The sequence below is a fragment of the Coregonus lavaretus genome, assembly GCF_964263955.1.
Source record: "Coregonus lavaretus genome assembly, chromosome: 26".
In the NCBI taxonomy this organism is placed as follows: domain Eukaryota; kingdom Metazoa; phylum Chordata; class Actinopteri; order Salmoniformes; family Salmonidae; genus Coregonus; species Coregonus lavaretus.
In genome coordinates this window covers 7,360,080-7,373,465 of record NC_140013.1, presented here as the reverse complement: position 1 = coordinate 7,373,465, position 13,386 = coordinate 7,360,080, and the positions used below count along the sequence as shown (strand labels likewise).

Here is a 13,386-nt window from a genome sequence, read left to right as displayed (position 1 = left end):
GTGTTAAAATGTTTTCTCCCTTTTTCACTCTGTTGCGGTGTCCTGGTCACTCCTGGTCTGTTATTGTCCCTTCCGGTCTCTGTCTGTCTGTCCTAGTTCCACCCTGTATAGCTGAGGAAGATGGGCTATGATCTCTGTCCCATTTCCCACATCCTCTGTGACTCAGCCACACTTCCCTCCTCCTTCCTTCTGGATGTGATTTGTGCCTCAGCATTCTCCCATTTTCATCGTCCCGTGAGAAAAGGCGTCCTGGCCAACATGGCACTGGCTATCCTGTCACTCTGTATCTAAACCAATCCCTTATGTTTGGTCAGAGATCAATGGGGAATTAAGATCATAATACTGTGAAATCCTCCATCATCCATCATCTTTCACATGAACGCTAAGTGAATAATAGAAGTATAATTATTAACATTCTTTTTAGATGACAATGATTTATTATGATCACTTTATTATTTAGATTTCAAATTATAACCATATGATATTACAGTCGGCCATCGGCTCTTCCCAATGTTTGTGGTTTTGTAAATATTCATCATTATGAATATTTGTCCACTATACCGTGAGTAATTTAATAGGATCTCTATGATGGCCACGCTCATTGATACCCATAGGGACACTGGGTGGATACATAATATACTCAACCATTTTGCATTGTTATGCATGATTTCAAAACACAAGATTAACTTTCAGGAAAACAATAGACAGCAGTTCTTAGGAATATGACATTTGCTCTGATCATCAGACCTGAAAACCCCCTGAGAAGATCCAATGGTAAATGCCTAGCCAGACTATTGCTGAAGCCTTCTACTGACATTGCAACATGGCCTATAAGTTACTATACAACACCCAGTCTTCCTCTTTGGCAATCTGAAAGTGGGGACTCCACCATAATGACACATGCTACAGTTCCACTTCCTATTTAATGTGGTTTCTATCAGCAGGTTCTGTGCTGGCTGGTACACAGCAAATGCAGCACTTTTCAATCTCTATTTGTCTATCTGGGTGGAAACGTCAAAGCCAAGCTGCCACACCACTCCTAACTCACTGAGCGTAATATCACATATGTGTGCGTGTGTGAGTGTGAGTGCGGGTGCATGCATGTTCCCAGGGCTAGAAAAACAAGACTTAAGTAGATGTTTTCAAAAACATTGTGATGGGAGAAAACATGGGTCTATAAAGTCAGTGAAAGTGTCATATTTACTGGAAAACATCTGTTCTTCATTACTTCAATAGGCATCTGTTAGAAAGACTGCATAACGATGATTATCATACAAGGATAATTAGGAGATAATTAGCAACAATATGCAGATAGTTACCAAGAAAGCACAGGATGACAATGGAGCTTCATTGCTGTTTCCTAAGTGGGGTGAGTCATAATCATCTGTGATGAGCTGAAGGAGAATGCTCTCCCTCTCCCTCCATCTCACTCTCTCCCTCTTTCGGAAGTTGTCATCTGACTGAGAAGAGATCAACCTTGTATTAGCTCTGGTCTGCGATGCCCAGTATCTGTATCATTGCCAGGCTCAGTAGAGTTATGAACAGACCACAGGCACTGATGGGATATTTATACTGCTGCCTGCCTGATCAATATTGTGCCTTCCTGTATAACTGTGCCGCTCCTCAGAGCATAATACTCTTTCCAGTAAGGCTATATACACCCTCCACTTTAACAGGTCATACATTTAACGTGTAGTTGGATACTTAGATACATCTTTAGTTCCTTGCTGGTGCATAAACAGCAGGTCCAGTCCCCACCTGGCGATTGAGCCTTCCGGGTAATAACTCTCCCATTGCTACCAGTCAATACACAGAAGCCTGCTGAGCACATGTAAAGTCTAATTGCTGCATTGAACTCTCTCTATAGCTTTTGGCCTTTCTAACACACGCACATGCATACACACACCCACACTCACATACACACACACACACACACACACATACATACAGTTGAAGTCGGAAGTTTATATACACTTAGGTTGGAGTCATTAAAACTCGTTTTTCAACCACTCCACAATTTTCTTGTTAACAAACTATAGTTTTGGCAAGTTGGTTAGGACATCTACTTTGTGCATGACACAAGTAATTTTTCCAACAATTGTTTACAGACAGATTATTTCACTTATAATTCACTGTATCACAATTCCAGTGGGTCAGAAGTTTACATACAGTAAGTTGACTGTGCCTTTAAACAGCTTGGAAAATTCCAGAAAATGATGTCATGGCTTTAAAAGCTTCTGATAGGCTAATTGACATCATTTGAGTCAATTGGAGGTGTACCTGTGGATGTATTTCAAGGCCTACCTTCAAACTCAGTAACTCTTTGCTTGACATCATGGGAAAATCAAAAGAAATCACCCAAGACCTCAGAAAAATATTGTAGACCTCCACAAGTCTGGTTCATCCTTGGGAGCAATTTCCAAACGCCTGAAGGTACCACGTTCATCTGTACAAACAATAGTACACAAGTATAAACACCATGGGACCATGCAGCCATCATACCGCTCAGGAAGGAGATGTGTTCCGTCTCCTAGAGATGAACGTACTTTGGTGCGAAAAGTGCAAATCAATCCCAGAACAACAGCAAAGGACCTTGTGAAGATGCAGGAGGAAACAGGTACAAAAGTATCTATATCCACAGTAAAACAAGTCCTATATCGATATAACCTGAAAGGCCGCTCAGCAAGGAAGAAGCCACTGCTCCAAAACTACATAAAAATGCCAGACTACGGTTTGCAACTGCACATTGGGACAAAGATCGTACTTTTTGGAGAAATGTCCTCTGTTCTGATGAAACAGAAATATAACTTTTTGGCCATAATTACCATCGTTATGTTTGGTGGAAAAAGGGGGTTGCTTGCAAGCCGAAGAACACCATCTCAACCGTGACGGACAGGGGTGGCAGCATCATGCTGTGGGGGTGCTTTGCTGCAGGAGGGTCTGGTGCACTTCACAAAATAGATGGCATCATGAGGAAGGAAAATTATGTGGATATATTGAAGCAACATCTCATGACATCAGTCAGGAAGTTAAAGCTTGGTCGCAAATGGGTCTTCCAAATGGACAATGACCCCAAGTATACTTCCAAAGTTGTGGCAAAATGGCTTAAGGACAACAAAGTCAAGGTATTGGAGTGGCCATCACAAAGCCCTGACCTCAATCCTATTGAAAATGTGTGGGCAGAACTGAAAAAGCGTTTGCGAGCAAGGAGGCCTACAAACCTGACTCAGTTACACCAGCTCTGTCAAGGGGAATGGGCCAAAATTCACCCAACTTATTATGGGAAGCTTGTGGAAGGCTACCCAAAACGTTTGACCCAAGTTAAACAATTTAAAGGCAATGCTACCAAATACTAATTGAGTGTATGTAAACTTCTGACCCACTGGGAATGTGATGAAAGAAATAAAAGCTGAAATAAAAAATTCTCTCTACTATTATTCTGACATTTCACATTCTTAAAACAAAGTGGTGATCCTAACTGACCTAAGACAGGGAATTTTTACTAGGATTAAATGTCAGGAATTGTGAAAACTGAGTTTAAATGTAATGTGTATACAAACTTCCGACTTCAACTGTACATACATATACACACACAGCCACACACACAATGATTCCCCAGACAGATGACAAAAGGATTGTGTAGGCTGGTTCTAATTTTGGTGGACAGACGTAATGATTTGACAGACACAGATAGAGTGCACATACACACAGACCGCACCTGCACAATGTCTGAGAGCTAGACATCTAGACGTTTTCTTCCATAATGGTTTTGCTATGGGGAATAGGGTTAAAAAGGGTCTTGATCATATAAAGTCCAGCTACCTTCCCCACCCACCCACACACACATAATTTTCTCAGTACTAAGTAGATAAAAACTCTCAGGAAATCAGTCTTCTTAGAATAGAGTATAGAAAGAACCCCATGGACCACCATTGATTAATGGCCACTGTATACGAATAAGTCTCCCCTGAACGAGCCAGTCTCCGGGCTTGGGGGAATGCCTGCATTCAGAGGATGGACCATAATAACAGGCTGAGGAAAGGAGGAGGGAAGTGAGAGAGTCACAGATCTAATAGAGATCAAAGACAATGTGGTGACCAATGTTGCCTCTAAACTTTGCGCGACTCGACTTCGTCTCGGGCCTAACAACACCCGTGCCAATATATCCTCCAAACACCGGCTTCTCGGATATTATCACTTCAATAGAGCATTGCCTAATATGGATCTGTGCCATTTACTTTTAACTGGACTGTTTACAGCATGAGCGGTCATGAGTAGATGCGCTTGTTTTGAGATCAAAGTGAGATCTGCATGTAGCCACGGGTGCACATTTTGTTAATATCCTTTGCTAGTGAGTGAGTTATTAGCCCAGTTATAGATCATTTGTAGTCAGCAATAGGGGAGTGATTGCGTCCTACAAGAGCACAAAACCTGTACATTTCTAGCAAGTCTGGTAAAGAGCTTTTTTTTTGCCTGAAAGGGGCAGTGTTGTATTTTGAGACAGGCTTGAATAAGCTAAGTAGCCAATAGGCAGAGGATAGCATAATCTGTCTGATTCTCTGTAATAATGGTATAGGAATAATAATTCATTTTATTTTGCATCAAACTACACAACAACATTTTCAGTCACCTCCTTTTCTGAAGGAAAAGTGCATAAACAGGTTAATGTCAAGCCCGGCATGTTTTTTTCAAAAGTCTCATGGTATGTAGGCCTACATTGAATACCACACATTGGCTTCTACTTTAGGCTGAATGATAGAACAGCTATTTCCATGTTAAAATGTTATGGGATGCATTTTCTCCATTGTTTTTGATGGTAGCCACTCTGGTAGGCCAGCATTATGATCAAATAGCCACAGTAGCCTACTTGACCACTGTTAAAACTGTAACTTAAAGCGGGTAAAGCCTCAGTGTTCACAGTAAACGCGCGCTGGAAGTTGCACAGAATTTTTACAATGTTCAAGTTTGCGCGCAGAAGTCCTGAAATGTACCTGACATTTGCTCAGTGCCGAAAAAACTTAGAAGGAACATTGGTGATGACTGATAAGTCTAACGAGTAAGGAAAGATGGAGACTGAGATGATACCAACTGGGTATCAAACCTGGTTTTCTGGTTGTGTCAATGCTGCATTTGCCCACTGAGCTGAAGCCAAAGCCAAAGATTTGGAGACTGCTGACAGTGACACCATGGTGACATACAGTGCATTCTGAAATTATTCAGACCCCTTTACTTTTTTCCACATTTTGTTATGTTACAGCTTTATTCTAAAATTGATTAAATAAATACAAATGATCATCAATCTACACATAATACCCCATAATGACAAAGTGAAAAGCAGGTTTATAGAAATGTTTGCACATTTATTACAAATAAAAAACAGAAATACCTTATTTACATAAGTATTCAGACCCTTTGCTATGAGACTCGAAATTGAGCTCAGGTGCATCCTGTTTCCATTGATCATCCTTGAGATGTTCATACAACTTGATTGGAGTCCACCTGTGGTAAATTCAATTGATTGGACATGATTTAGAAAGGCACACACCTGTTTATATAAGGTCCCACAGTTGACAGCGCATGTCAGAGCAAAAACAAAGCCATGAGGTCGAAGGAATTGTCCGTAGAGGTTCGAGAAAGGATTGTGTCGAGGCACAGATCTGGGGAAGGGTACCAAAAAATGTCTGCAGCATTGAAGGTCCCAAAGAACACAGTGGCCTCCATCATTCTTGGTGGTCCTCTGTAGCTCAATTGGTAGAGCATGGCGCTTGTAACGCCAGGGTAGTGGAGATGGTCACTCTGACAGCACTCCAGCAATCAGGCCTTTACGGTAGTGGCCAGACAGAAGCCACTCCTCAGTAAAAGGCACATGGCAGCCCGCTTGGAGTTTGCCAAAAGGCACCTAAAGGACTCTGACCATGAGAAACAAGACTCTCTGGTCTGATGAAACCAAGATGGAACTCTTGGCCTGAATGCCAAGTGTCACGTCTGGAGGAAACCTGGCATCATCCCTACGGTGAAGCATGGTGGTGGCAGCATCATGCTGTGGGGATGTTTTTCAGCGGCAGGGACTGGGAGACTAGTCAGGATCGAGGGAAAGATGAACGGAGCAAAGTACAGAGAGATCCTTGATGAAAACCTGCTGCAAAGCACTCAGGACCTCAGACTGGGGCAATTTAATCCATTTTAGAATAAGGCTGTCACATAACAAAATGTGGAAAAAGTCAAGGGGTCTGAATACTTTCTGAATGCACTGTACCTTGGTCTATAACCTCTCCTTCAAACACAGGAAAGTTACTCTGACACTCTGTCGTATCACTCTCAGGAACACCTGTAGTCATCATTAGACGATAAACTATCACATTATCAACAAGACTTTGGTCACTGAAAAATACTTGAAAACAGGAAATGGTTTTCTCTCTCTCTCTCTCTCTCTCTCTCTCTCTCTCTCTCTCTCTCTCTTTCTCTCTCTCTCTCTCTCTCTCTCTCTCTCTCTGGGATGTACTGCTTTGCTGTCTCTGATGTGGACAGACACAGAACTTTATCATCCCATTGAAACAGGATCTGGGGGGAAGGGGAGCAACAGTCCTTCAGGAGCCAAGATGGAGACTAATAGGCCACTATGGACGTCATTATGGGGCCGGTTTCCTGATAGCAAAGGCCATCACCAGCACCAAATGGCCTATAATGTGTCCATGCCTCCCTGATTTGGCCCCACACAGACAGACTGTACCCAGGTAGATGCACCCTTAGGTGTTTCTGTGTGTGTGTGTGTGTGTGTGTGTGTGTGTGTGTGTGTGTGTGTGTGTGTGTGTGTGTGTGTGTGTGTGTGTGTGTGTGTGTGTGTGTGTGTGTGTGTGTGTGTGTGTGTGTGTGTGTGTGTGTGTGTGTGTGTGTGTGTGTGTGCGTACGCGTGTGTGTGTGTGTGTTTGTGCGTACGCGTGTGTGTGTGTGTTTTATGATTCTTGTATATGCCTTTTCCTGCTGATGGATCGTCCCCCCCAGACTGCCCTGCTGCTGGAGCCTGTCACAGAGCCTTATAAACCACACACATTCATCAGTACTGAGCATGTTTAGCGAGCGGCTGATGCCTCTCATCAATCCTGCGTTCCAAACCCACACTCAGTGACAGTGGCCTCTTAAAGGATACCAGGTCTGTCCAGAGGACCATATGTGGCAGGGTAGCAAGGAGAAGGTGACAGCAGGAGCTGTAGTGTTTGGGAGCTGTAGTGTTTGGGAGATGTTTTGGCAACGCGTAACAACAAACACCATCTTAGGCTTTTTTCACAGTACACATCCAAATCACATTTCCTGCATTTTGTTTTCTTTTTTATGATTGTGTTTTTTTGTGTGTTTCCTAGGCTCCTGCCTTGAATGTATAATTGCTTGGTCTTATAATGCAGGGCTCCCTCAAAAAACAGACCTTGGTCTCAATGGGACTTCCCTACCTAAATAAAGGTTACAAATGTGTGACATCCCACCTGGACACTGTCACCATAAAACTGTTTTTATTATGTATTAATCTATCACTGTTAAACAGGTTCCTAGTTTGTACCCATAATTCTTAAAGGCCTTGTAATGCCAACTATGGACAGCCTGTAATATATTAGTCTGGCTGTCACCAGCTCTCGAAGTCACAGCTCGCTGTGTAGTCACATGGGTCGCTCGTCAGCCAGGGTAGTAATATATGCCATTTAGCAGACACCTTTATCCTAAGTGACTTACAGTCATGCATGCATGCATACATTTTTTAAGAATGGGTGGCCCCGGGAATCAAACCCACTATCCTGGCATAGCAAAGTGCCATGCTCTACCAACTGAGCTACAGAGGACCACAATGGTCAGCCTGTACAGGGCCTTTTAACTTCTCTACTGTCTTAGTATGAAAAAAATAAAAAATAAAAAATAATGTATGCACTCACTAAACTGTAAGTCGCTCTGGATAAGAGCGTCTGCTAAATGACTAAAATGTAAATGTTAGGAGCTGTGTGTCTGACCCTTACCCTTGCTGCCACTGTTCAGACTCAGAGAACAGCCCATATAACATATATTTTACATTTACATTTTTAGTCATTTAGCAGACGCTCTTATCCAGAGCGACTTACAGTTAGTGAACACATATATATATATTTTTTTATACTGGCCCCCCGTGGGAATCGAACCCACAACCCTGGCGTTGCAAACGCCATGCTCTATCAACTGAGCTACATCCCTGCATATATCTCCTCTAACTCAGCCTGGGGCTACAGTAATGGCCTCAATGGTAGATTTACTTCACTCTCCCTCAGCGCGCTACATTGGATGACACATAGTTCACTCCTAGGCCATCCTTTCATCCTTTCACTGTGAATGAATAAGTGACATTGCAGCCCTGCACCAAGCGATGGGACCAACAGCTGAATCAGGGAAAACATGTTGCGTTTATAATTTCCCACATCCCGATGAGGACAAAGGCTATTTTAAGCTTTGGGTTTAGGTTTAGGGTTAGGGTTAAAAATAGGGTTAGGGTAAAGGGATTGGGTTATGGGTTATGGTTAAGGTCAGGGTTAAGGTTAGGGTTATGGTAAGGGTTAGGTTTACGGTTAAGGGTTAGGTAAAATAGGATTTTGAATGGAAATTACTTTTAGGTCCTCACGAGGATAGAAAATAATATGTGTGTGTGTGTGTGTGTGTGTGATGAGGTGTCCTCAAATGTACATTGAAATGTATAGTGACTCCTTCGACAACATCAGTTGTGCAATGTGGGGATTCACTTCTCTCCAAAAAGCATTACTACATTTCTACAGAAACATCAGTTAATTGTGTATGATGTCTGTGGTTGTGGCAATATGGCAACGCAAATACAGTGTCTGCACATGTTCTCCGCCTTATGATAATCTCCAATGTCTGTTACAGGACATTGTGTCTGTTTTGGCTAGTTAGCCCATGGTGGAGAGGAGAGAGCGCAGTGCTTCTCCTGCTCCCTCCTCGATGGTGATTTGGCACGGCTCAGGCCTGTGATGGTCCCTGGGATGCTACCACTCCGTCTTTGGGTTATTACATTTCACTCCCAGGCCTTAGCAACAGGGGAAACATTTACGCTGTGACACAATAACACTCAATCAGGCCACATAATCAATTATGGGACTGTTTATTTAATATTTCACAGGAAATAAGGGATTGAAGACGGAGGAACGGAATGAGGTGGCTGAGATGCTTTCTGTGGCCAGGATACCTCTCTCTCTCTCTCTCTTTCTCTCTATGTCTGTCTGTCTGTCTGTCTGCCTGGCCCATTCTGTACTGTCCTGTCATATATACTGGCATGTGATGGGATTTTATACAGTCCTTACTCCTATTTTACATGTTATGTTGACCAGGAAGAGTAGCTGTTGCATGTGCAATAGCTACTGGGGATCCTAATAAACTAAACTCCTCATTATCTAACTCTCTGTCTCTCCTCCTCAGATTGCCGGTTTTGCCAATGCCATCGAGCCGGTGGGTGACGACCAGGAGAACCTGCTGGCGTTCCGTTTCCAGGCCCTCAACTCCATCGTGGACCCCTGGGTCTTCATCATCTTCCGCAAGTCCGTGTTCCGCCACCTCCGCTCGCTGCTGTGCTGCCACTTCACTGGGGGAGCGGTGAAGAACACGGCCCACTGCACCTTCTCCTTACCCCCTGACGACCACAGGGAGTCTCCCAAACCCTCGCCCTCCGTTTCCCTGCAGCCCAAGCTATACTCCAGCCTATTATGTGGGGGTGGGACTCGGGGCAGGAAAGAGGATGGGAGTTAGGGATGGATGGATGTGGGAGAGCAGACAATGGGGGAAGGGGTTCGGGATAGAGGGTTTGGAGAATGAACTTTGTTGACCACTAGTACTTACAGGTACCTTATCCGCTGTTGACTAGAATGCAATATGAGTATACCGATGCATGAGCTACATGTGAGTGCCATATAAAAAGACTGCAAAGAAGTGGATACAGTGAGTGATTGTGCCTCCAAACACACTGAAAACTCAAAAACTCAAAGCAACTGAATAGACAGAAGCTCCTGCTCTGAACTGAATGTATGCAGGAGAGGACCCCTAAGTGTGATTCATTATGGACAACCAGCCCTGGACGGGCAAAGGTCAGGGCAAAGAGCTCTCTGTCAATGTACAGTACATACAGTGCCTTCAGAAAGTATTCATACCTCTTGACTTATTCCACATGTTGTTGTGTTACAGCCTGAATTCAAAATGGATTAAATATATTGTTTTTCTCACCCATCTACACACAATACCTCATAATGACAAAGTGAAAATATGTTTTTAGAACATTTTGCTAATGTATTGAAAATGAAATACAGAAATATCTCATTCATGTCAGTATTCACACACCCCAGAGTCAATACATGTTATAATCACCTTTGGGAGTGATTACAGCTGTGAGTCTTTCTGGGTAAGTCTCTAAGAGCTTTGCACACCTGGATTGTACAATATTTGCACGTTATTATTTTTTAAAATCCTTCAAGCTCTGTGAAGTTAGTTGTTGATCATTGCTAGACAGCCACGTTCAAGTCTTGCCATAGATTTTCAAGCCGATTTAAGTCAAAACTAGAACTAGGCTACTCAGGAACATTCAATGTCGTCTTGGTAAGCTACTCCAAAGTATATTTGGCCTTGAGTTTTAGGTTATTATCCTGCTGAAAGGGGAATTTGTCTCCCAGTGTCTGTTGGAAAGCAGACTGAACCAGGTTTTCCTCTAGGATTTTGCCTGTGCTTAGCTCTATTCCGTTTATTTCTATCCTAAAACAGTTCCTAGTCCTTGCCGATGACAAGTATACCCATAACATGATGCAACCACCACCATGCTTGAAAATATGAAGAGGGGTACTCAGTGATGTGTTGTGTTAGATTTGCCCCAAACATAACGCTTTGTATGCAGTTTTACTTTAGGGCCTTATTGCAAACAGGATGCATGTTTTGGAATATTTTTATTCTGTACAAGCTTCCTTCTTTTCACTCTGTCATTACGGTTAGTATTGTGGAGTAACACATTATTATTATTTTTAAGCCATTGGCCTCATGATGAAATCCCTGAGCGGTTTCCTTACTCTCCGGCAACTAAGTTGGACGCATGTAGCTTTGTAGTGACTGGGTGTATTGATACACCATCTAAAGTGCCATTAATAACTTCACCATGCTCAAAGGGATATTGAATATATTTTTTTTGTTTTGTTACCCATCTACCAATAGGTGCCCTTCTTTGCGAGGCATTGGAAAACCTTGGTCTTTGTGGTTGAATCTGTGTTTGAAACTCACTGCTTGAGTGAGGGACCTTACAGATAATTGTATGTGTGGGGTAAAAATCATGTTAAACACTATTATTGCACGCAGAACGAGTCCATGAAACATATTATTTGACTTGTTAAGCAACTTTTTACTCCTGAATTTATTTAGGCTTGCCATAACAAAAGGGTTGACTTCAGACATTTCAGCTTTTCATTTGTAATGAATTTGTAAACATTTCCAAAAACATAATCCATTTTAAATTCAGGCTGAAACACAACAAAATGTGGAAAAGTCAAGGGGTATGAATAATTTCTGAAGGCACTATATACACACACCTGGTGAAGCCCGGGAAAACATTGCACTAGGTCTTCTGTCCAGGTATCAATGGACACCATTTCCAAGCTGGGGAGAGAATGTTCCTGTTAAAATATCTACTAATCATTCCGTTAGCTTACCAAAGATGGTAGGTGGTGTCGACTATTACTACCTTATGGAATTTAGATTTCCTCACTTCCTGAATTATTTCACATCTTGTAAAAAAAAACAGACAATATGCCCTTGCATATTCCCAAGGCAATCAGGTCATCAACTTCAAATGACATTCACAACAGTGGAGTAAATCAACATGCAGGAATGAGTAAGATGTGATTTGTTATGCTGTGTTTTATTGACAACCTCTTTGCTCTCTTAAATCTTAGCTCTAAAAATGGCTCTCTCTGATCTGTCACATAATTGAAGTGCGGGATGCAGGTCACAGCTAGCCTCGTACGAACCATCCAGATCTCGCAAACGTACATTCTGTTTCGCTGCACGGATCCGTGTAGCAAAACAGAATGTAAGCTCGTGAGATCAGAATAGTTCGTACGAGGCTAGGTCACATCAGGTCACCTTCATACAACATGATGGCCTCTTCTGTGTGCATGTCCCTGGATCTATGGTCAAGTTTTAATGAAGGTCAATCTCTTTACCTTCTTTAAGGATGAAATGGATCATGGATCCTATGTATGTGCATGTGACATGTCTTAAATCCATATCTCAGTTTCCAGACCTTTGCATCCAACACTTCAGTCATCAATACGCTGTTGTAGGTCATCAAAGCTAGAGTGTATAATGGGCTCATTGAGAAAGACCTCTGTCTATGGAGCTATTCTGTTGTATAATATATTGCATGGACATTCCTTAGTGCACTCACGCAAGAGGGTACCTCTCTTTCTTATCAAGCTAATTAATTTGACCTATATTGTCACAGCAAAATAACGTTTATTGATCAGTGGTTAGGCTATTAGCTAGCCAAAATTAGGCTACATGAAAAGTGCAATGCTGTTCATATAACCGTGTGTTAGTGTGGGTTTTCAGTGAATTTATGTAAATCACGATGCTCATCTGCATTTAATGCAGTGCAGTGATCAAATTAAGATCCTACATCTGTATGAGTCTGTTTGAATGTAGTCAAAAAAAGAACTGCTCCTGTGTCTGTAGTTCTGTCATTGAAAAAACGATGTTTGAAGTTGTTGCTTTTTCTGTCCGCTTTCTCCTCTGTCACTATGGCTGCGGTTACACAGGCAACCCAATTCTGATATTTTCACATCAGATATTTTCAGAGCTGATCTGACTTTTCAAAAGACCAATTACTAAAAAAAGACTGTGTTTATGTGTTTGCTCAGTTGTGTTGTATGGATGTTGTGTGGTGTTTGATGTTTGTGTATGTGAGTGTGTTGTGTTTTGTGGTGTGTTGTAGTGGTTTTGTTTCCAGAGCCATGATGTGCCACATGCCCAGTGTGTGTTCCAGTGTGGCTTCTTGCACTTGAGAATATACGGTATTGGGATCAATTGTAACAAATGTATCAAATGTTTAAGTGAATACATGTTACAGACATGTTATGTATAGGTTGCTGTACATGTTCCTATGTAAAAAGATTCAAATGCTAAATAAAGATTAAAAGTATATATCATGTGTGTAACTGCCCTATGGTGTGAGTTACTTTCCACATGTATGTCTTAATCTGTGGTGATGGACAAGTGGAGGGAAAGTTATATGCTGTGTGACTATACAGAAATGAAACCTGGAAAATATACTTTATGTCTTGTAGAATTCACAAAGCTTGAAGACATTGCCTGTGTGTTTACAGATAACGGATG

At 42.1% G+C, this 13,386-nt stretch overlaps 1 protein-coding gene across 1 annotated transcript in view; it reads left to right on the top strand.

Moving 5' to 3' along the window:
- LOC311101497 (prostacyclin receptor-like) overlaps positions 1 to 9,768 on the top strand; it is a gene marked incomplete at both ends in the record, with an annotated part of 69,822 nt that extends 60,054 nt beyond the window's left edge. Inside the window, one exon of the mRNA XM_084142646.1 lies at positions 9,442 to 9,768. Coding sequence (XP_083998772.1) covers positions 9,442 to 9,768 — 327 coding nt within the window. The remainder of the gene's footprint in view (positions 1 to 9,441) is intronic.
- Positions 9,769 to 13,386: the final 3,618 nt, after the last annotated feature.